The following is a 25123-nucleotide window of genomic DNA, read 5'->3' on the forward strand; positions in this document are numbered from 1 at the left end:
CTGCTCTAAACAGCATAATCATCATTTAGAAAATAGACTTAAATACGTCACGGTTTGATTACGTAATCGTACCTTGCACAACATTGAGGGCATCTTGACGGCGTTGGATCTGTAAATCGTGCTCACAAACGCCAGGTATGAACGCCCCGACAATAGCATTTTTGTTTGGCCTTGATCGCCGCATAGCTCGTGGAACGGCAACATTTGAAAGTTATTATGAGGTCATGAATGCCAAGTTGCTGGAATGCTCTCAACGAAATACTCTCCCACATTTTTGCGGATGTGTAGCTCAAAAACTAGAGGGACTTAGGTCTTAAAAAGTGCAGGGCTGTAAGCAGCCAAAGGTCTTCGAAATGGCTGTTACAGCTCAAAACTCCATATAAATGTGGAACACTCCCTTTAACTGATGCGTGTGTACTGAAGGGGATATCGTTATGTGCGCGTGTTTTGGCCCTTTCTCGTGGTATTTGCGTATTTGTCTGTGTTAATATATTTCTACTTTCTTTCGATTGCCCGATTACGGCGCTGATTTTAAGTTTCCGATTCGCAGTTTCAATTCCGTCATAACTAATACCACTGCCGAAATTCCTGCATTATGTAGCACAAAGCGTGATTCGTATTCGGAACTTGCACTGGATGCATTACACTGGTTGTTGGCCAGCTCTGGTCCGTTGCTGCCACGAATCGAGGTGATCAATGATGCAGTTTTCCGAAAGTTCTTGTTCAGCGTCCAGTCCAGGGTCCGATGTAGACTATCTATCCATCCATTGTCCCCAAAATATGAGGTGGTCAAAAGATAGTATTTGTGATATCAAATAACTGCTACCTACAACCAGCAACCGCAGTAGCTACTGGCGTCGCTTCATCCCTTCACTCGAATCAAATAAAAGAAGGCAAATGACCGTAGATAAGTAATGTGTGTTACAGGCTTTCTTGAGGACATACACAATTAACAATTCACATCGATGTATGCCAATCTAGACTCACTAAATTCGACGACGGCAGCTTAGTCGGATGGCGAGTGGTCATGAATCGTTTCTAGACCGGGATGAGAATCTAACGTGAGGAAGAAGCTTCTCCTGGTTTGTGGCTCCTCAGCTCCCGGTTTCTCGGGATTAGGGGTCGAAAGTTCTCATATTGAGGAAGCGACCAACATACCACGAGATACTGGTTAAAGTGCGTTGTAATCCAAATAACGACGACGATGTTGACCGATGACCGATAACATACATAAACACGCAGGTACACACAAACTAACTGCATTCTGCCATTATTCCTTAAGATAAAGACAAGTGTGGGTCAGTGCCTGGGCATTGGGCAGCAGTATTATGCAGTTACACGTGCGCGATGCCCCTCCATTATCTTGCCAATCTAGCATGTTTTCAATCACTTGAAATGCTTCATGAAAGTGAAAACTAGTTTGTACATCCTCACCTTATCTCATGTCAACAAGAATAAAGGACTCAACAATGCTAGTGTACTTTCAGGTTGACCTAGCAAAGTCAGGATGTGATGACAAAAGCGACAGCCGTAAAACGACGATCGTTTACGAATTTGGGTATCGTTATACGACTACTATTTTACTATATTGGACTCATACGTTATAATATTGGGTTGGAAAACCGGTGGTCGCGCAGCCCATGTCATATGAAGTTCCACAACGTAAGGAGTATGTGGCAGTGTTTGCGATGGGGGCTCCTACGTTATATTTCAAAAATGGAGATGAAAACTTGCGTCTCAGCGTGCACCCTGACCGCGGACTGCGTGCACGCTGACCGCGTACTGCGTGCACGTTGACCGCGTGCTGCGCACACCTTGACCGCGCACTGCGTGTACGCTGACCGCGTACTGCGTGCACGCTGACCGCGTACTGCGTACACCCTGACCGCGCACTGCGTGCACGCTGTCTGCCGGCCGGCCGATCCGGTCGGCGGGCACACCTCAATCGACCGTCAGTGGGACCACTTGCGGACCGTTCAGGACGGCTCTGGTCGCCGAGTGGGGCTGTGGGGCTGCCTCCGTCGCCCGCTGCGAGGCGCCGTAATACGGCCTGGACCTCACCCGCCGGACGCCGGCTCAGGACGGCTCGGGTCGCTTTGGGGCCGCCTCCGTCGCCGCTGCGAGGCGCGTGATACGGCCTGGATCCCACCCGCCGGACGCTGGCTCAGGACGGCTCGGGTCATTTTGGGGCCGTCTCCGTCGCCGCTGCGAGGCGCGTGACACGGCCTGGACCTCACCCACCGGACGCCGGCTCAGGATAGCTCTGGTCGCCGAGTGTGGCGTGTGGGACCGCCTCCGTCGCCGCTGCGATGGTGCGTGATACGGCCCCGGACCCCACCCGCCGGACGCCGGCTCAGGACGGCCTGCGGTCATTTTGGGGGCCGCCTCCGTCGCCGCTGCGAGGCGCGTGACACGGCCTGGACCTCACCCCACCGGACGCCGGCTCAGGTCGCGGCCCGGGGGCTGTTACTAGGAGCGGCGCGCGACGGGGTCACTGCTTGGTGTTTCTCTGCGCGGCCGCGACCCTCCGGACAATGTCTGCGGAAGCCGGTGCTACGTGCGGTGAGGCGGTCCGAAAATAATGCTTGGCATCCACCCGCCTGGAGCTTGTTTTCCTCGGCAGCAAACCAATCATGTGGCAGAATCTCGTGAGCCTCGCAAGTTCTGCAAGTCAAATTTGTGCTCGCTTGACTGCTGGAGGCTGGGGCTGGGATGCTCTCCTGAAAAATGTGTTGCGAGAAGTTGTTCTTGAGGTCTGCGCCACCAACGACAGGGGCATACCAGTTGTTGTGAGCACGACATGGGTCAGCTAGACTTCGTCGTAATCTCTGCGAAGGCTTGCCGACTACAGACCGCAATGTTATTAAGCACGCTTCGGGCGGCGTAGTGCGTTTATTACCTTCCATTTATGGCGTACCGAGCGTCGCAGTTGATGGATTTAGCTGGAAACGCTGGCATTGGACTGTAGCGCTGCAAATATAAAGCCTCATGCAAGGCTTATCACAGTTGACGCGTAGGCATTTCTGCAGCGTGCGTGTGCTGCGGCTACTTGCCGCACATGTGTGCATGCTGAACATGTTGCTGTGGACGCCTTTTCCGTCGTGTAGTGCCGCCAAATGCCATGGACATTTGTTGCATTTTTTATCTTGACGGGCCGTAGCGAACGGGCTGATAATTCCTTGTTGAATACAACCTTTCTGTGCATATTTAATTATACAACGCTTGATTAATTAATTTATATGAAGGCGTGACGTCAGGTTCTACACCAGGCAGCATTAAGCAAACTTATTAATTCATTTCTCGATTGCGTATAAGCCAGTATGCCCGATCTGTTTTCATCGCAGATTCCTTTGCTTTTGCTTCGGAAGCCAAAGGCTTTTGAGAATGCTTTGGAATGAACATGGCGACTTACTGTAATGCCCCAATGGACAAGCTCTGATGCATGTAGCCGATTGCGTTTTACGCTCGTAATGCCGACGGTATATCGGGCAAAGTATATTGCGTTTCAGGTTGCAAGCCCCATCAGCCCCAACAGTTCGCTCCGTATCCAATATAGTCACCGAAGAGAAGCGGAATGGGCTGAGTGATGACAGCTGTCCGAACGGGCAGAAGTTGAAGCTCGTTGTTCCGTCGGCCGGGCCGGAGATGAACCTCCTGCATAACGAATACGCTTCGCTGACGTCGGCCAGCTGAAAGAATTAGCGGTCCGCACCGGCCAAACGCAACTTTCACGGACAGCCAACGGCCGCGATCAGACGGGCAGCGAAATTCGGTGTGATAAGGCTCTCGCTGGTGGCGATTAGACTCGTCTAGCGCCGTAGCCAGTCACGCGTGGAGTCATAGTCGCCATAACCAAAATGTCAAAGAGTTGCTATCGTCGCCACTTGTGTGGTTATTTGTGGATAAAAATATGTGGCATCTCCCCGCAAGTTAATGCGGTGTCTTTCCTTTTTGCGACTGGAAGCTATTCTCTCAGCAATAACTGCGGAATTACACCACTTGGGCGCACAGCGCTGCGGCGCTGTGTGCTGGATCTCTTAAGTGAGTGCGTACCGGCATCTTTGCACTGGCTGAGGTTGAAAAGGTGCTGACTGCAATTCATAGTTCTTCTCGCGTAAGGAATAATTAAGCTCTAAAACTCTGCCGGTAGGTTCGCTCCTCTCTTCTCCTCATCACAGATCAATCATGGTAGCTCTCACGGTCCAAATTGTTAAGCACATTACAGAAATTGTCTGCTTAAAGGAAATATTCCATATTCCTATTGGGTTTTGAACTTGAACAGCCATCTTGAAGACCTTTCGGTGCTGTTCACAAGGGCAGGGTCCCTCAGGACCTTAACGTCGCTAGTTTATGAGCTACACGCCTGCGAAAGCGGGGGAGAATATTTCGGGGAGAGTATTCAAAGTCATCTTGGCACTCATGGCGCATAATAGTGCCATCCAGACCTGCCACGTCATAAGCATGCAGCAATCAACGCCAATAAAAATATAATTGTGACGATCATATCTGGTGTTCGTGAGCACGTTTTCCAGATATTGAGGCCGTCAAATGGCTCCCAATCAATGTTGTGCAAAGTACGATATGTAATCAAAACAATGACGCATTAACACGCGCCCGGGTGGCGGGCTGGATACCCTTCGCTCGGGTAGTGTGCGGGTCAATTTGACCCCCCTGATGTCTCGGGAACTAAGAAAGCTAGAGACACCAAATTTGCAGGGTGTGTTGATCTGTGCGTGCACCCACTTAGGTCATAGTTTCAAGTTCCCAATGAACAACAAGTTCCTAGGTCATGACCTTCGGGTTAGATAAGGTCAAACAAGGTCAAATTCCAGGTTGGTCTCTAAAGTGCCCCACATCCTAGATAACCATTTTTAAGCAAAAGGTGACATGCTCATCTAAGGTCAGTTACTTTGTTTAACCTTTTGAAGGTCATGGTGACCAAAGGCATAACAGATTGCTCTGAGTTTTGCATTTGAATAAGCGACAAAGATTATGTTAGGCGGTATGTTCCTAAAAGCAAAATGTTGACCTGGATCATCTTAGGTCAGTGACCTATTCTAGCCTCCAAGAAGTCCTTGGAAGATGTATTCAGCGGTTCCTGATATCATTAAATACGAAATGAGCACCAGAAACTATCCCATACAGCAAGCCCTAGAGTAATAAAACAGGTTTATTTTGACCTTAGTCTGACCTTCATACCTGACGTTAGGTCAATGTGATTTGTTCATTCATCTGCTGTGTTTCCTAAGAAAGCATCTCAGAGATGTATGGCTTCGTTTAACACTCCGTTGTTCAGATTGTCACTCCGTCAGATTGAACGATTCCCCAGAAATTGATTTCACTGTAACCATCGCCTGACTTTGACCTGCCATAGGTCAGCGATCTTGCAAGGTACATCTAAATTTTTGATACCGAGCGATCCACTATTCAATTGCCTACAGCCATGCAAATTGTGGCGCGGCTACGCCGCGCCGTTCGGAAACCATTTTGGAAAAACCCTCGGGGGTCAATTTGACCCCCACTAGAGTGCGTGTGTACTAAACAGGGAGCATGTGTACTAAACCGGGAAGTTGTGTCGTCTAAAGCAGCCTTTTCCACTGAGAAGTACACCGATAGTTATGAGTGAGCTTATGTCATCATGTCTGATGCTGGCTTCAGTATCTTCAAATATGAAACATTCCCTTTGACAGCGTTGTTTTCACGCTTTTCACCGATCGAGCTCTCACGGCAGCAAGTTGGTCTATTTCGAGTTATGTGGACGACGTGTTTAACGTGTTATGGACGTGGTGAAGGTTTGACGGTTTGTCACTGATGTAAGCTATTCTAATTTATCCTGGTATAGCCTAATAGTTAAGTGTTGGAAATAAAGTATATTTATTAAAGTAATAATGATAAATGTAATGTGTCATAAGGAGATATTCGGACCCAGTAATCTCAGTGGTGTCACTGACTTGATGACATGTGGTATTAGGCTAAATAAATCGGCCCAGCTCGTGACAACTTGATGCCGAATTTGGCTCTGGCAAGTTTCAATTCATCCAGTTGTCTTCGCTCTCCTGAGTCATATTTTTTGTTGGAAGAATGTCGAGTATTGTGGGTTGAAAGTCACTCAAGTCCTTTTCTGTCGTCGACTGACAATGGTTAACTGGCAGGGAAAGCCTGGTGGAAGCGCCCTCGTGCTTTTACCCACCATCAATGCACACATCAGGGGCGTGTGTGAAGATGGCGTCGCATCACCTGCAAGAACTTTTAGTAAGCATACACGACACTAAATGATTTAAGGTCGTTGTACCGGGGTTTTATTTAAAAGGGCTCTTTATGAGGAGAATCGAGCCGGTCCTGCGTTCTGCTTGTTTGTACCCAACTTCCCCGCAGGTTGTGGTTGCGTTTCTCCCCGCAGACGGTGCGGGCCGCGTCTCCTGCGTGTTCGCCCGCCGGTGGCGAGACGCCTGTCCGTCCGCTAGCTGCGGCAGTGGTCGTGACCCGCCCACCGGCCCTCAGGTGGTGGCAGTGTTCGTGACCCGCCCTCCGGCCCACAGGTGGTGGCAGTGGTCGTGACCCGCCCACCGGCCCTCCGGTGGCGGCAGTGGTCGTGACCCGCCCACCGGCCCTCAGGTGGCGACAGCAGTCGTGGCCCGCCCACCGGCCCTCCGGCCCTCCGGTGGCGGCAGTGGTCATGACCCGCCCACCGGCCTTCCGGTGGCGGCAGTGGTCGTAACCCGTCCACCGGCCCTCCGGTGGTGGTAATGGTCGTGACCCGCCCACTGGTCCTCAGGTGGCGTACGGGCTGACGGAGACCAGCCCGCTGTTAACGGTCGGCTTCCCCTCCGATGACGTGGAGCACCGCTGCGGCACCGTCGGCTACCCGCTGGACCACTGCGAGCTCAAGGTGGTGGACGAGAGCGGCCAGATCGCGCCGCCCAACACGCCCGGCGAGCTGTGCGCGCGCAGCTACAGCACATTCCTCGGCTACTGGGACGACGCGGAGAAGACGCGTGCCAGCCTCACTCCGCAGCGTTGGTTCCTTACCGGGTGAGTGGCCCGTCTGGCCCCGGGCGCTGGGCGCCGCCCGTCGCCCGCCGCACGCCGCCCGAGGTCCGTCGCACGCCGCCGGGTAGCGGTGGCGAAGTGGCGCGATCTCCGTGTGTCGCGGCCCGCGCCCGGCGGAGCTGACGCCGGGGTCCTTGTGCTCGGCTTGCGCATGGCCAGCTTGTTATGTGACATGTGTGCTTTGTATTCTGATGATCGACGGTATCAGTGTGGAGTGGGAAGCTGTCCGTCGTGCGTGGCGCTCGTGCGTATCCAGCGCTCTGCTGGCACCTGGCGGCGCCGTTTTTGTACACAGTGCCAGAGCGAACTGACGTCCCAGACGGGGATGCGCCCCTCGTGCGGTGCAGTATGCTGGCCGGTGCGGGACTGGCGAGTTTCCTGCGCTCACCTGATACCCGCTTAGTGTGGTGTGGGCTGACACCCGCTGCGCTCTGTCGACGGCTCTCCCGTTCTGTTGCTGATGCGCGGCAGGCGCTAGCCCGAGATGTCCCCCGAGCTCCTTAATGCGGGGTGGGGTGGCACCTCCCGCGCTCTGTCGACGGCTGTCCTGTTCTCTGCGGACACGCGGCCAGTGCGAGCCAGTGATGTCCGCTGAGCTCCTAAATCACTGAAACCCAGTCCACTTCGTTTCTCCGTTGCCACGACAGCGGCCGGCGGCGAACGCGACCGAAGAAATACGATCTTGCCCCGGTGCCGTTGCCGTCCTGATCTGGTACAATGAAATTGGAGCCGGCCGGTGTTTTGCGGCCGGAGCGCGGCTGTTGCCGCCTGGAGTCCGGCTCGGCCGACGGCCGCGGATGTGTGTCCAGACTGATGAATGGCGGCGGCGAGCCGCGACGGCCGCGAAGCCAGCCGTATCCACGGGCGCACGTCAGATGGGGTGGCGCCCACTGAGGCTGGGCGAAACGGTATGGCAGGATAGCGAACAGTGATGCAGCTTCACAGAAGTCGGCACGGAAACGCACACGTGCCAATGCAATCTGTATGTCGATGCTTCTTGATGGTCTCCTGACCAGAAATCGCATTGAAACTTTCGCTACTAATACTGGAAATTTGTATTGCGCAATGATATCGGAGTGCGGTCCTTATTTTTGAAAGGCGCTTGTTTATTGTTTATCAACACATTTCAGCACAATGCAATCTTCGTTTCGTAAAAGTACCAAAAAGACTCTTGCAACGGAATACCACTTGCATCGCTTTAGAAAAAATCGATCATCTTCTGTTGATATTTTGAGGGTAACGACTGTATCTGATGCATACCCCATCGGGTGCATTCTTCGTTTCATCTCAGTATTTTTTAATCAGCAGGCAGGTTGTGTACTCTGGGGATATAAATATTTGGTAGTGTTGATCGGATACTAAACTAGCCCTGAGATTTTTGATGACATAGTCTGGTGAGCAACGGGCTACTATCTTTGACGACTTCTGGCCTCGCATTGACGTCCTGTGCGATGTCTTCTGATGTTAACTTTAGGGTGTTACGACATTCCGAAGCCCCGCCCCGAACCCCCGCTATTCAGCGCTGTGAGTAGCTATATTTGACACGGCTGGTGAGGTCGTAACGCGTTTACGTCCTCAACACCGCTGAACGGCCGCTATTGGTGGCGCTGTATGCCGGAGCGGCCACCCCGCCACCACGGCCGTGCGCCGCCCCGCCGCCCGACAGGCAGGTGGACCTCGGAACGGCCACCCCGCCACCGCGGCCGTGCGCCGCCTCGCCGCCCGGCAGGCAGGTGGACCTCGGAGTGACCACCCCGCCACCGCGGCCGCACCCGGCCGCATGCCGTCCCGACGCCCGGCAGGCAGGTGGGCCTCGGGGCGGCCACACCTCCACCGCGGCCGTGCGCCGCCCCGCCTCCCGGCAGGCAGGTGGACCTCGAGGTGGCCGCCCCGCCACCGCCACCGCGCCGCCCCGTCGCCCGGCAGGCAGGTGGACCTCGGAGCGGCCGGCACCGCGCCGCGCCGCGCCGCGCCCGGCGCCTCCGGCTCGGAGAAATCGTTACCGATCAGTGCCGGCGGGGTCTGTGTCGCGGCTCGCCAGTCGCCGCCGACGTGACAGCTCCACTGAGTGAGCGGCCGCTCGGCCTGCGCCGTCGTCGTCGTCGTCGTCGGCGGCGGCGGCGACGGCGGCGGTCGGCCATCGGTTGGACCGCGGCCGGCGGTGGCTCCCCGCCGCCGGTGAATTCCTTGCGCGTTGCCGCCGCGTGCTGACGCGGTTTACCTGGAGCTCTGCTGGGCGCTCTGATGAGTTCCGGGCGCTGCCGAATCCCATCGTTTGAGGTGCCGGCTGGTTTGAGCGTGTGCAGCTGGCGCACCATTTGAGTGCTTTGTGGGGGACGCGAAGTTTGGATTGGGATGCTTCAGCGAACTGGATGGACGAATAGACCTATGTCGCTAGCTGTCGTGACTTTCCTTTGGGGCTGTTATCTGTCAAGGTCTCGTTGGTCTCGGATTGTCTCAGTTCTTCTCTTTTTGGGTCTTGATTCGCATCTCGGTCATACGCCACGGCATGTCTCATATTATGTGTCGGCATGACATGTCGGCATGTCTCATATTATGCCAGTTATTTACCTTTTTGTATCTTGATTCACGTGTATTCTGGATTGGCGAAGTAATGTCATAGTATACATGCAATGTATCAGTGCACTATAGCACACCACAAAGTGACATATGGGCCTTCAATAAAAAGCCATATCTTCAGAGTTACGTTGCATCCTGAAAATATCACAAACTGAATCGGAAAATGGAGAAAAAATGTCACTACCTGAGATCAAAAGGCAAGGAGTTCAACAACGAGTTAAGTCATTTCACCCGGAACGTTGCTGAGCACTTATATTGAAACATTGGAGCAGTGCCGTCAAGCTTCCTGCCGCCAATCATCCTGGCATTGGTACAATAATGAATCGGGTTGTCAGAATTGTAAATGAGAAATCGGAAATCAACCTTTGGATGTTTTTCTTTAGTGGTCTTTAAACTATTAGGAAAGGAACACTGCTAACCACCGAAAATCTGAGCAGCTCCGTCAATCCATGAACCTCCAATACGTTTCGTTCAGTACTAGCGCTAGTGCCTCTAGGTGTTTATGTTACAGACTCCTGTGCTTTCATCGCTTAAGCGCTGGTATTGTGCGCGCGCCAAAGCGATCACGGCGCGCCGATACTCACGCTGAATCGATGTGATCGAGTCGCCCGAGTACAAAATTGCGCTTAAAGCTGCATGCCTCAGGACGGGAGTAGTGGACTAGTGACCTTGATTTGGGGCGTAGCCGCGTGACTGCTCCAGCGAATCGTTGGCGTGGTTCGATAATGCTGGTGTGTAGTCGTCTTGATATCGATGTCAGTCCTAAACAGCACTCCCTCCCTCCCCCCCCCCCCCCCCGTTCGTTACTTGGACGTGGCCGTCAAGGTGTAACGGCGCGGTTGGAAGGTGCCATTTGCTGCGATCGATGCCGGCCGAGCTATCTAATTTTATGAGCGGCTCGGCCAAGATCAGCAAGCAATTCCGAACTCGTCATTTGCTAGGATTTCTCTGGACGCGCGTGATAGAAGCGTCTTGCGGGTTAGGCTGTCGCTGTCCAGGTTGTTTGGTTCGAATTATTTGGACGTCTGTGTCACTCAGAATACGCCAGCGCCGATTCCTGCCAGGTGGAGTCTGATGACTCCCTGTAAATCATGCATCAGCACAGCTTATGTCTCATGTGGTGATTCCTTTCTTCATCATTGATGACATTTGTGTGATCGCGTTCACTTAAAAAAGTATTGAGTAATGCAAGTGATCCAATATCATTACTACGTTGACGTGAGGGGACTGTGCATCGCGGCGTTTGCATCACAAACTTTGCTTTCCTTCAACCCTTATAAACGTGAACCCTGGTTCACATTTCTGGCTGTGGATCAAAATCCGTGCGACTCATTCCCCTGGCGGATGTGGCGTGAATTTGTGGAACATGCAGCTGTTCTGCAGAGCACGGTGAGCACGTGAAACATCTGGGTAGGCATATTGGGCGGAGCCTTTTTTGCCCGCAGGCTCGTCATGGTCCCTGCAAGAGGCCATCATGGTGCAGGCTTATCGTTATTGGAGACGAACTTGGACCGGCGTCGTGAATTAGCTTGAGGCGATTACTCGGGCCGAATTCTGACTCAGAATAGCGCCAACGACCCGAGCACTGTGATGCAAATGTCACATTTCATCAGAAGATTGCAACATACTGAGCGAGCAAATGCCAACGGATGGTATGATTCGGATCAGGATTTTGCACGTTGCTCTGCCTGCTGCCCTGGTTGCGTTGGTAATTTCTCTCCACATCCATCGCCGGGAGCATAAGTTGTACGTTTATTGAACAGTACATTCGCATAGAAGTTGTTATACTTGTCGGGCTGGGATTGGTTGGACGCAGGTTCGCCTCGGTCAGTCCGCGCAGTTAACGTTGCGGTGCGATGCCGTGGGCCACAGCAGCCTGCAAGATCACGGGCTCGAAGTGCCCTCCCTGTGGGCCCGGGCGTAGCGTGTGTGCAGTTCGGTCGGACTGACCGTTTGCGGTGTACACATGACATTCTGCAGCGCTGGAAAGGATGCCACTGGAACGTTATACGACGGTGCTGCGAGCTTATCACGTACATAATCGACGTACATAATCGATGGCTTCATCGCCTCGAATCGATCTGGTCGTCGCACAACCTTCCAACACAGCAGTAATGGCAGCCGAGGCTTCAACAGCAGCATCATTGCCGGCTATGTTACCGATGCAGTGCTAGAACCAGCACAACGCGACAATCATTGGACATCAGCAGCGTCAGCGGGGGCGGCAGGAGCACTGGTGCCACCCATGCCGACGGAACCAGTGGAATCAACACCAGTGGCAGCCAGCGAATAGAAAGAACACCATGACGAGAGCTAGCAGGAACAGAAAGAGCGCAGTTGCAACATGCGCATTATACATTTTCTGAAGCATTCTCAGCGTGCCCCCAATCCATTTTGCCGGGCGCCAGCCAGTTATTGAGTGGGGCTCTAGTCCGACGACGGTTTATAATTCCCGGCACCGGGGATGGCTCCGAACGGCTTCTCCACTGTATCTCATATTTGCATAATGCATGGCTCGTTGTGAGCTCGACGACGAAATAGCCACGGAAAGCGTCGTTCTGCAGGAGGTGGCCCTGGTGACGCGGTCCTCCTGGACTGCTGCGGCGGCCAGCTGGGCCTCGATGACACACGGCCCGCGGCGCTGACGCAGTGCCGGGACAGAGGCAGCGGCCGTCTCTGGGGCCCGTGAGCGGCGTCTGTCTCGACCAGTGCCGAATAGGCCAGCTGTTTTCACCACGCCACCGAAATGTCGTATTTTCGTCTCGCGAACTGCTCCAGCGTAGAAAATGCACGCATCTCCGTCGGATCTTCCGCCCTCATTCATTCAGCCGTGTGCAGCTGGTCTTTTACGCTTCGTTCGTGGCTGAGTTCTGTGTTGCTGTCCCTTTTGTAGGTTGCTTTGGTATTTGTGAGCACTGACATTTTGCGTTCTTATGCGATCAGCACAGAAGTATTATGCGTTCAGTTTATTGCGATCTTGTTTTATAAGCGTTGCAGCCCAGGAGGAAAAAGCCCGTGACACCCTTTGCAGCCGGATGATGATTGGACAGTCGATACCGACATTTCCCCCGCGGAGATAAGACGTGGAGGGGGAGGGTAGACGCGATGTTTGTGTCTTGTAGCGCCATAGGATTACCGTGTCCGTCACGGCGAGGGGCGGTCACTTCCGCTGCTCTTCCCCTCTCCCTTGGGGCCGGGGGCAGCTGTTGATTAGTCAGCAGCGTCAGTAGCCTTCAATGGTCAAAGTAAAATCTATAACGTTTTAGCATAATATGGCACAAAATCAATACTATTTCCACGGCGGCAAGGTTACACGAACACACTGAAAATCACGAGACAACATTTTTCATGGTTTGGCTTTCAGGGAGGAGGAGGTCACCAAATCCGAAACGAACCAGAGGCAGATCTTCGCAGTATAACATTTATAACGTTGTCGGCAAACTCATGACTTTGCGGTCATGAATTTGCCGACACTGAGTTCAGTGCAGCGTTGTCACTTTATGCGATAGCTTTCGTATTGTTTTTTAGGCATTTCTTTATGGCAACCATAAAATGCCCGAGCTAGGTCGATGCGTCATGAACGCAACGTGCATGACATGTACATTGAGATAGCCCTATTGACACACTGAGTTGCAATGCACCTAACATGGTCCGCCGTAGGTGATATGTCATCGGCTCTGACAGCAGCAATGTGGCTGGGTTGCAGTGACAGTACAGTCCCATTGGTGGCCCCGGGGTACCGGCGATGGCGCCACTCAGCGTCTGGGAGCAGGCACTGCTGCCAGACGCCCTTCCGTTTCCTTTCCCTTTGACGCCGTTTCATTCCCATTTCCTTTTTTCATTCGTTTTCTGTCAGTGTCTGGATGTGGGCTTGGACATGACATGCATTTGCTCAACATTTGCATATTAATATGGCTACGACTATTATGGCCAAGTTGTTAATCCAATGCGACCAAACATTGGCGGCATGGTTACACGAACACACTGAAAATAACGAGACAACATTTGTCATGGTTTGGCTTTCAGAGAGGAGGAGGTCACCAAATCCGAAACGAACCAGGGGCAATCTGGGCAGCATAACATTTATAATCAAACGCAATCGGCTGTGTTCCAGCTGCGTTTACGTCATGAAATGGGCTGAATTCCAATGAGAGGTGGTACCGGAGGCTCCCTCCAGCTTGCCTACGAGCAAGAGTGTACCCCGCCCCGCGACCAGAGCCAGGTCGTCACTGGCGTGGAGCGGCCCCAGTGGCGGACCCTGATCAACTGCGATGGCGTTGAGCTGCAGAGGTGTAGGTCCTTAACAGAGGGTACTGGTGAAAATGGCGCAACCTGCCCTAAAATACACGAAAAACTGATATCTCCTCGGATTGGACCTACTTTTCGCTCACTTTTGGTGGCTCCAGCACCCTCCATCTCCGACTGAGTAGGAAGCTGCGCACCTTTTGCGCAGTGGGTGAGGAAGAATGACTTTTCCCCCCCGCTGCTGCGAGTGCGGATTTCTGTATGACTGTGCAAATAAATTGCAAACCATCCCGTCAATGTTGTAATAATCTTGTTTGTCAGAGGTACATTGTGGTTAACTGCACTAACGCACTTGGAAAGGTTAATCATGACTGAAAGAGCAATTTTACTTTGACCATTTAAGGCCAAGATCCTGCCAGTTGCCTCGATCAAGGCTAGTTTGGGGCGAGAGATGTCCTCTTCTATAGCCCTGCTGTGAAGGAGCCAACGGGTCATGGAGAGGAAAATAACGGTAAAACTGGGGACGTGCGAGGCGTTGTAGGCTCTTAGATGTTGCAAGAACGACATAACTTGGCTTTAAGTCAGGGAGGGTTGACATTGTCACTCGTCCCGGGAAAAGATGCCACACTGGCATGCTATGATGCGTTTCGTACATGTCCAGTAATAAGACTGAAGGTATCGAAGAGGTTGTTCTAGATGGAACCAAATATTTATGACTTTATATTGCTAACTGGCTATGCAAGCTTATGCATATGCATACATGCATGCGTGCATGCATACATACATACATACATACATACATACATGTACACATACATACGTACATACATACATACGCACGGGGTGCCGGTAGTGTAGTGGTCAACGCGCCTGCGTTGGCTGCTACGCGTCTAGGAAACCAGAGGTACGGGGTTCGATTCCCCGCGGTGCCCGCCCTTCCTGCCAGGGTGAGAGGCAGGCGACGCCATATAGCCTCAGCAGCTGAGTGCGTCGTAAATCCCCAATGACACACACACATACATACGTACATACATACATATGCATGTATCTATATATAGTTAACTGACCAAGTCGTGACACACATCAGCATATGCTGATCAATTTATGCATCTTTTATTAGCTCGCGACGCATTTCACAATTAAGTGCGGCTGCGTCGTCAGGCAAGAACAGACGCACAGTGAACCAGAATGGTTTAAAGCACGCACACCATACAAATGAAAAAGAACACACAAGCACAAGGGATGAGACACGATCTACCCCCAATTTCACAGACATGACTCATTTTATCACAAGTGCTAATGGGTATGATGAAGTCGCGTTATTTAGCGCTGACCGTTTTTGAAAATATGTTAAGACAAAGATTCTGAAGCCAAGCGAGGATGATGTCCTACCCAAAATACTAATGTAAAAGACAAACTGGGATGTCACATATCAATGAGTATTCTCGTATGACTAGTGGTCAGGTTTTGCAAGCAATTTTTCTGTCCGGATAGATTTACCAAGCGCTGCTGAACTTGCACTCTTTGGAACTTGTACAGCCGCATTTACAGCCGGGTAAATTGCTTGCAAAACCCGACCACTCCCCCATACCAGAACATTCATGTGCATGCGATACTTCAATTTTGGCTTCCGATTTTAGTATCTTGTCGGGATATATTCTTCGCTTGATTTGAGGATCTTGGGCCTTTATATATTTTTTAAGACATGGCCTGCGCTAAATAACACGGCGTCATCGTGTCCATTATAAATTCCGATAACATGACATATGGGCGTAAAATTTGTAGGTGGGTCGTTTGTCATTGCGTGTGCTTGCATAGTGTTATTAATTTGTTTGTGTCGTTTGCGCATGCTGGGCCTTTATGTTGTACATTACGTGCGTTTTTTGCCTGACGATGCAGCCGTTCTTAGTTGTGAAACTTGCCGTAAGCTTATATATATATGGGGCTTGTTGATATAGCTACAACAGATTTCACATCTGGGTTGCGCATATCTTATCGTTATGCGCGATCCCTGTGTTAGCCTGATCAGTTTACAAGTGCCCACTTGTATGAGGATAATTGGACTCGAGCTGGCTTTTGATATATTACCATTGAAGGTGCGCAATGTAAAAAATTAGGTGTGCTCATACAAAGAACGTCTGCTAGTTTATGCCAAGTGAAATTGAAATGTGAGAGCCGATCGATCCAGGTAATTTTCTGTACGTTTCTGGCTTGCCGGATTTGACCGGGTTTTAGCTGTCTGATCATACAAATGAAATAAATCTGCGAAGATCTGTAAGATACATATGCATAATCAGCGAACATAAGAGTAGGCTCGGTCCGTTGCAGGCGGATTGCAAACTTCTGTTCCACTGCTTTCTTTGATGTTCCCAGCTTTGATCGTCGTTTGCGTCTCATCAGATTGTCTGGAGGCTGTGTGAGACAATGGCTGAGTGGTGAAGCCCAGGCTTTCTTTGGGCGGGCTACTGAAGCCGGCTGACAGCCCGATGTCACGTTTTACCGTACCGTCGGTGACGCGTCGTCGCGGGGCGCCGCAGCCCTCTGATTGAACGTCGCGGTTGGCGGTGACTTCGGAACTTGGGAAGGAATGTGTGGATATGACACACCCGTGCCGCCATTGTGGTACCAAAACGGCGCAGGCTCAGGTAAATGGTATCAGAACCAAGCTACGTGCGTAACTGGGCTCGTTTGTCGAGTATTACGATCTCCCCAAACCAATTTGAGAATTCCACCGGTGCAAGGGTCTCGGGAGACTGGAGCTAGGACTTTGATATGCCGACAGGCAATTAGTTATCATGGGCCACCCGATCTCGGCGGACATCTCTATGTGGTTAGAGCAATACCCTGATCCGGGAAATACTGTCCCGTGCTCCGAACGTGGCAGGGTTAGGACTCAGGCTAGATTTAGATCAATCACGGTTTTATTATGTGTTTCTTCAAATGCGTGCAGTTCTAAACTATGCGTCGGTCAGCTACCTCAAGGCGACAATCTGTTCAAAAATAGTTCAATTTCAGCGTGTGAGACAGAACACAGCTCCATGATTGGTAATTGATTGAACGGATTGATCATAGGCGAATAGGCGAAACGTGTTCATAAGTACTTAACCATGAGCCATTTACCGTCCCGTTGTTGGCCTGCGCACAGAGCGGCACTCGAAGATCCGATTGCGTGTGCCATCACCTGCAAAACCAGCGACAACAGTTGGTACTGTGGTGTCGCCTGTGGTGTCGCCTGCGGTGTGCGCTCGATTTGGGACAGCTGCAGGTGTCGGACCACGTGCAATGGATCGGGCAATTGTAATCGCATGCGTTTCCTTTGCGTGGATCCGTTGAAGTGGACCCGTTGTGTACATTTTGAACTTCTCGATTTGTCGATTGAGTGAAGTTTTGGTAAGTGCTGTTATCTATTTCCCGATGCGAATGTTTCGTTATCAGCGCATTGCCAAGGCTGTGCAACTAATGCAAGTATTGCATTTTGCAATGTCTCGTTCTCATACACATTTACCAATTTGGTAGTAATGACAATGCCATAAGCACGACAGTGGAGCAACTTAGTAAGAAGTCGGGGGAAAAGGGCCGAAGCACCTTTGAAATGGATATATTGTGCATCACCTCAGGGTTAATGTTGGCTTTTGAAAGGTCGGGACGTTCCCCTACGTCTCGGGTGCGAGCACCGCTGTTACGAATATAAATTAAAGTGGTGTCACACTACAACGAATTAAACGAACATGACTCGTAATTCCGTCGTGTAAAATGAGTCGCGCGAAAACACCGAGTGCCTTAATGAATGGGATTATTCACTTGTACGGCTTGTTCGGCGTAAGTTTCGGTTCAGCCAACTGCGCCGAAGCCCAATGATCCCTGATCATTGGGCTGGGGAGTAAGTTGAAGATCTTGCCTGATTTCGGACTGGTAGCGATAGTGTGATCGTGAATTCGGTGTCGCCCATTCCTGTTGGTTATCAGTTCCACGGGATCATGATAAACATCGTGTTGGCGAGTGTGTGATGGACAGTGCTCCTGCGCCCATAACACGGCAGATTGAATGGGGAGGGAAGCAGCAGACTAGCCTGGTGGTTCATAATTGCAGGGTATTTCGTATCGTTCAAAGCCTGCCATATCACTCTATCTGGTCTGTTGCATGTGTTTGTGTGGACCTATCACTGCGCGGCGAGCGTGACGCAGTGGCCCAGTTTGCTGCCGGCCCTGCCCGGCTGGGCAGCGGGGCGCAGCGACCCATTTTCCTGCCGGATCTACCGGGCTGGGCAACGGGGCGGCGAGCATGGCGCAGCGGCTCAGTTTGCTGTCGGCCCGGCTGAGCAGCTGGTGGCGAACGTGGCGCAGCGGCTCAGTTTGCGACCGACCCGGCTGGGCAGCGGAGCGGCGAGCATGGCGCAGCGGCTCAGTTTGCTGTCGGCCCGGCTGAGCAGCGGGCGGCGAGCGTGGCGCAGCGGCTCAGTTTGCTGTCGGCCCGGCTGAGCAGCGGGCGGCGAGCGTGGCGCAGCGGCTCAGTTTGCTGTCGGCCCGGCTGAGCAGCGGGCGGCGAGCGTGGCGCAGCGGCTCAGTTTGAGACCGACCCGGCTGGGCAGCGGGGCGGTGAGCATGGCGCAGCGGCTCAGTTTGCTGTCGGCCCGGCTGGGCAGCGGGGCGGCGAGCATGGCGCAGCGGCTCAGTTTGAGACCGACCCGGCTGGGCAGCGGGGCGGCGAGCATGGCGCAGCGGCTCAGTTTGCTACCGGCCCGGCTGGGCAGCGGGGCGGCAAGCGGCCTAGATTGCTGCCGGCCCAAACTGAGCCACTGCACCACGCTCGCCGCCCCTTTCCGTCTGGGCAGCGGGGCTACGAGCGTGGCATAGTTTGCTGCCGGCTGGGCTGGGCAGCGGGCCGGCGACTGGGGCGCCGCGCCGCAATATCTGTCCGGTGCCGGCCGGCGCGTACCGCCGCTGACGAGCCGGGCCCAGGCGGTTCACGGAAGCGGCCGTAATGAAACCGGCCGACCTGCAGCCGACTGCAGCCCGCGCCGGTGCTGCCGACAGGCCAGCGCTGCGCCGTGGCGGCCGGGCGCCGGTCTGGGGAGCGGTCCGTCTGAGAATGTCACCTGGCCGCTGGGGCCGGGCCGGACCGGACCGGGCGGGTCCGACGCGCCCGCCGTCGTTGAGTGTACCGGCCGCCTCCAGCCGCGCGCGCTGCCGCTTCGCTGCGCCGCCCGGATCGATTTGCTCCGTTAGAGCCGATCGCCGGCGCGGAGGGGCCGGCTGTGGCGGCCGGTGAGGACCCGGCGCGGCTGAGATCTCAACAGGCCGCGGCCGGCCGGAGGCAGTGAGGGCCCGGCGCGGCTGAGATCTCAACAGGCCGCGGCTGGCTGCGGCGGCCGGTGAGGGCCCGACGCGGCTGAGATCTCAACAGGCCGCGGCCGGCCGGAGGCGGTGAGGGCCCGGCACGGCTGAGATCTCAACAGGCCGCGGTCGGCCGGAGACGGTGAGGGCCCGGCGCGGCTGAAATCTCAACAGGCCGCGGTCGGCCGGAGGCGGTGAAGAGCCCTGGATTGGACTAGGCGGCGGCCACGGTGCGGAGATGAAGCTGGTGCTTTGAGCCACTGAGAGATCGGGCTGCATGTCAGGCTCAGGGTGCACGAACGTTGAAAACGCAAGTGGAGACGGCCACACGATGTCCAAATCCCCGCGACCGGCTGTCACCGCTCGCGGGCGACGAGTGCCGGCGCTTGGGCAGATTTCGGCCGAGTTGTCAACTGGCGCTGGTTCTTTCCTGCGCGACCAAAGGCTTTTGAGAATGCGGGACATTTTCCGAAACTCGTCAGTCTGTTGGTGTCTTGCTTAGGTACACGTTTGGCGTTTTTCATTTTGTCTATGTTCACGAAAACAAAATGTTCTGAGAGGATTTTGGATGGGTCCTCGAGGATCACGCGAAGGGCGTTTAGGGTCATGTGGGCTTTGTCGTGGATACGCAATGGCTTTCATAACACATTTATGAATGCCTGTTGAATGCCATTTATGGATGCCTGTTGAGCTGCAGCAAAAATGCAGACAGCTTTCGGCCAGTTTTCCATTATGGTGATACGCGATAACTTAAAAGCCAAAGGACGGAATGTTTTGCTTTGCGTTCTTACTTGAGACAAATGGCGTGGTGGCGAGCCAATTTCCAAGACTAACTTTAACAGTGACGTTTATGAAGCTTATTGTGAATAAAAGCCCCGCCATTTTCTCTCGTATGTGGTGTAGCATTTTCAGTCTATTCCTCTCCGATATTGCTTTTTCGGGGTGACAGGTGACGCGTATAACCCCCGAGGATAATCCTGCTGGCACGGCGATTTACATAATGGATGGATGAATAGATGAATAGCTATTCTGCCCCAGCGAACCAGCAGATGTCATGTAGCCCCTTTAGTCAAAGCAGATTGATCTAGAGCGGGCGCAGAGACGTTCGTCATGCTTTTGGCAGTGTTCTGACAGACTGGTATGATTTAGCGACAGCGTAGCCTCCATCCCGGACTGGGAGACCGGAAATGCTGCACAGACATAAATTCATTCTTAATGGAGCCATTCCCCGTGTTTTTTTTCTGATGAAATATGTGGTTTTGGAACGTCCGTAACGTTTGCTACCCAGTGCAGCTGCTGAAAGTGCGGATGTGACTGCCTTCACCGATGGCGATTTCGCGTGTCTTCCTGGCGTTCCAGGCCCGGGTTGCCGAGTCACAGTGTAACGACGTACTGCGTTGCGTGTGCAGGAAATATCTTATTACTACCATACATGTGTCCCCACATAAAACTTTGCTAGTGGAACGTACTGTGTTGCCGAATTCCGAAATCTATCGCGTTGCCTTTGGCAGGGATGTGAATATTTCGGAATTCGTTGTCTGGTCTGTTGCTAACGATGCGTACGTGTTTCGGACACGGACCGTGGGGCAGACTGCCGGTATGCGCGTGCTGTGTAGTCGACTGCGTGTTTGCACGTCCGGTGCCTGTGCCCTCAGTGACGTGGCGGTCATCACTGAGGACGGCTACGTCAAGATCGTGGGCCGGGCCAAGGACATGGTGATCCGGGGCGGCGAGAACATCTACCCGGCCGAGATTGAAGACTTCCTCATGACCCACCCGGATGTGATGGAGGCCTACGTGAGTGGCTGGCGGCACGCCATCCGAGGCGCGCCACAGAGATGCGCCGCGTTTCGCCCACTGTGTCTCATTGTGCGACTCCGCTCCGGTGTCGAGTAACGTCATCAATCTGGGCTCCCTAAGGTTGCCCCTGATTCAGCACGATAACACTGATGGTTCGTTAGGGACTTGGACGTTATCGGGATGATCGAGAAACGTCATCAACCTTGCAAGTGAATGCAGAGCTCACAACTCCTGCGATGACGAGAAATGTTGACGTGCTTTAGGCGCGGGAATGCTCTGCAGCCGTGTGGCAGAATCGGTCTAGTTTTCAAAAGAGCGGGTCAGGTTTTTGTACTGACGGTAATGGGTGTAGGGGAGTGGCCGTAGATTAATAGAAGCGGCCAACCATATCTCAGCCTACCCAATACTGATAAGCGCTTGAAATGATTTAGCGAAAAAAATTAGAAAAAAAAATATTACCCGCCGTCAGTGCGGAGAGAATGCGCCATGCAACTTTATGCCCTTCAGTTGCTAAAAAATATCTGTTGAACGGTTGGCCTAGGTGCCACTAGCATTCATCTTTTACCATGCCCGGTCTCATCCAAAGTTATGACGCGCTCTTCTGTGCGTATTTCGGTTAACTCTTAACTCTGGGGTCCCGAACGCTGCCCATTTTTCCATGGACGGCGGTTAAGTTAGAGAAAACGATCCGCTGCATGCCAAATTGGAACTAGGTTTCAGAAATATACGGATCCCTGCCGCATAAGCAGAGCTCCCCGTAATTGGAGTATCAGCTTAAATGATAAATTTTAAACGAAAGCTGTTTCAAACGACTCGAAGTGACGATGGTTGATTGCTGGCATTGATTCTGTGCTACTAGATATCTCAGCTGTCGTACCTTGAACCGTGTTTTCTTGCCCACTCATCTTTAACACGCGCTCGGGTGGCCGGCTAGATACCCTTCGGTCGGGTGGGGGTCAATTTGACCACCCCGATATCTCGGGAACTAAGCAAGCTAGAGACACCAAATTTACAGGGTGTGTTGACCTGTACGTGAACTCACTGAGTTCAAATTTTCAGCGTCCTAGGTTATGAGCTTCGGGTCAAGCAGGTCAAACGAGGTCAAATTCCAGGACGTGCCCCCAGAACCTAGATAACCATTTCTAAGCAAAAGGTCGCCTGTTCATTTAAGGTCATTGACCTTGTTAAACCTTCTGAAGGTCATGGTGACCAAGATCATATAAGGTTGCTCTGAGTTTTGTGTTTGAATAAGCGACACAGATTATGCAAGGCAGTATGTTCCCGAAAGCAAAATATTGACGTGGGTCATTTTAGGTCAGTGTCCTATTCTGACCTCTAAGAAGTCCATGGAAGGCGTTTAATGCAGTTCCTGTCATCAATGAATTCGAAATGAGCACCAGAAACTATCTCATGCTGCAAGCCCTAGAATAATAAAACGGGTTGTTTTTTACCTTGGTCGGACCTTCATACCTGACTTCAGGTTTGGGCAATTTGTTCACTCAACTGTTGCGTTGCCTAAGAAAGCATCTCAGAGATATAAAGCCTCGCCTAACCCTCCGTTGTTGCATCAGATTGGACGATTCCCTAGAAATCGACTTCGCTGAAACCATGGCCTGACCTTGACTTGCTATAGGTCAGCGACCTTGAGAGGTACATCTAAATTTTTGATGCCAAGCAGTCCGCTATTCAGTTGTCTACATCTATGCAAAATTTGTTCGGTTGTTTCAGCTCAACACAAAGATCCTGACCGGGTGCCGGATAGTTGACGTTTGTTTGTGGTTTCTTTGTACAAGCCTATTGTCTTTTGCGTATCCTCTAAAGCTATCTTGCTTAAATAAACGTTCGAAATTGGGTCGTTCTGTGGCCTCTCTTTGAAATACTTGTTTGTTTGCATTTATTTATGTCTCTCACTCGAAACTAATCGCGTCGTATTGTACCCAACTCACGTCCCCGCAATAGATTATCAGCGCGTTGGTCACGCGACCAGAACAAGAGTGCTGGTCCAGCTGTTGACAGTGCCGGGGAGGCGGTCGGGCGGCGGCTCCAGTGTGTCGCCGGCCACACTCGACCGACCATTGTGGCGCGCGCGCCGCCGTGCTGGAGGGCGGCTCGGACCGCCGGTGCCGGCGACACGGCCGCCCTCTTGGGAGGATCGATGACGCGCGCCGCCGGCCGGCTGCGAGAGGGGACACACTGCTGACCTCAGCGCTGGCACCCCTCCGAGTGACCGCGTCCCCCCCCCCCCCCCCGGCGTCCTGCCTCGCCCCGCACTCGCGCCTCCTTCCGCCGTCATCTCACGGCCGGAGTCTGTCCGGTCTGGAGCTCTCAGGCCACCGCTCTAGGGTCGATCAGGAACCCTCAGGCTGTTGCGCGCGAGGTGGAGACTCGCTGTGGCAATATCGCGGGGCGAGGTCACGAGAGAACAGAGCACTCGTCGTGTGAGGGCTGGAGACTCGCTGTGGCAATATCACGGGGGTAGATCACGAGAGAACAGAGCACTCGTCGTGTGAGGGCTGGAGACTCGCTGTGGCAATATCACGGGGGTAGATCACGAGAGAACAGAGCACTCGTCGTGAGAGGGCTGGAGACTCGCCTGCGGCAACTGCGCCTGCGGCCTACTCGCCTGCGCGGGGGTAGGTCACGAGAGGACAGAGCACTCGTCGCGTAACGGGTGGAGACACGCATGTAGCAGTATCGCGGGGGTAGGTCACGAGAGGACAGGGCACTCGTCGCGCGAGGGGAGCCTCGCCTGCGGCAATATCGCGGGGGTAGATCACGAGAGGACAGAGCACTCGTCGCGCGAGGGGAGCCTCGCCTGCGGCAATATCACGGGGGTAGATCACGAGAGGACAGAGCACTCGTCGCGCGAGGAGTGGAGCCTCGCCTGCGGCAATATCGCGGGGGTAGATCACGAGAGGACAGAGCACTCGTCGCGCGAGGGGAGCCTCGCCTGCGGCAATATCGCGGGGGTAGGTCACGAGAGAACAGAGCACTCGTCGCGCGAGGGGAGCCTCACCTGCGGCAATATCACGGAGGTAGATCACGAGAGGACAGAGCACTCGTCGCGCGAGGGGAGCCTCGCCTGCGGCAATATCGCGGGGGTAGGCCACGAGAGAACAGAGCACTCGTCGCGCGAGTGGAGCCTCGCCTGCGGCAATATCGCGGGGTAGATCACGAGAGGACAGAGCACTCGTCGCGCGAGGAGTGGAGCCTCGCCTGCGGCAATATCGCGGGGGTAGATCACGAGAGGACAGAGCACTCGTCGCGCGAGGGGAGCCTCGCCTGCGGCAATATCGCGGGGGTAGGCCACGAGAGGACAGAGCACTCGTCGCGCGAGGGGAGCCTCGCCTGCGGCAATATCGCGGGGGTAGATCACGAGAGGACAGAGCACTCGTCGCGCGAGGAGTGGAGCCTCGCCTGCGGCAATATCGCGGGGGTAGATCACGAGAGGACAGAGCACTCGTCGCGCGAGGGGAGCCTCGCCTGCGGCAATATCGCGGGGGTAGGTCACGAGAGAACAGAGCACTCGTCGCGCGAGGGGAGCCTCGCCTGCGGCAATATCGCGGGGGTAGATCACGAGAGGACAGAGCACTCGTCGCGCGAGGAGTGGAGCCTCGCCTGTGGCAATATCGCGGGGGTAGATCACGAGAGGACGGAGCACCCGTCGCGCGAGGGGAGCCTCGCCTGCGGCAATATCGCGGGGGTAGATCACGAGAGGACAGAGCACTCGTCGCGCGAGGGGAGCCTCGCCTGCGGCAATATCGCGGGGGTAGATCACGAGAGGACGGAGCACCCGTCGCGCGAGGGGAGCCTCGCCTGCGGCAATATCGCGGGGGTAGATCACGAGAGGACAGAGCACCCGTCGCGCGAGGGGAGCCTCGCCTGTGGCAATATCGCGGGGATAGGCCACGAGAGAACAGAGGACACGTCTGTCTGTAACCTGATTGCCGTTCGCCTAGGGATCGACCCGAGCGTACAGTATCCGATTGCTGGGTGTAATGATGCTCGGGCCAATAAATGTCACGTCCCAATACCATGTGGTGAGCCTAACCCTGCCATGCGCGGTGTGCCACAATGCCGTGGCCTGGGGCTGCTGCCCGTGCGGGAAAATGAAC

At 53.8% G+C, this 25123-nt stretch overlaps 1 protein-coding gene across 1 annotated transcript in view; it reads left to right on the plus strand.

Annotated features, from left to right (window-relative positions):
• Nucleotides 1–5777: 5777 nt before the first annotated feature.
• Nucleotides 5778–25123, plus strand: part of LOC119111101 (medium-chain acyl-CoA ligase ACSF2, mitochondrial) — a 77807-nt gene continuing 58461 nt past the window's right edge. Inside the window, exons 1-3 of the mRNA XM_037234927.1 lie at nucleotides 5778–5792; nucleotides 6776–7032; nucleotides 20864–21005. Of these exons, the coding sequence (XP_037090822.1) occupies nucleotides 5778–5792; nucleotides 6776–7032; nucleotides 20864–21005 (414 nt within the window). The remainder of the gene's footprint in view (nucleotides 5793–6775; nucleotides 7033–20863; nucleotides 21006–25123) is intronic.

This window comes from Pollicipes pollicipes, unplaced genomic scaffold, assembly GCF_011947565.3.
Source record: "Pollicipes pollicipes isolate AB1234 unplaced genomic scaffold, Ppol_2.1 Scaffold_7261;HRSCAF=8764_pilon_pilon_pilon, whole genome shotgun sequence".
NCBI lineage: Eukaryota > Metazoa > Arthropoda > Thecostraca > Pollicipedomorpha > Pollicipedidae > Pollicipes > Pollicipes pollicipes.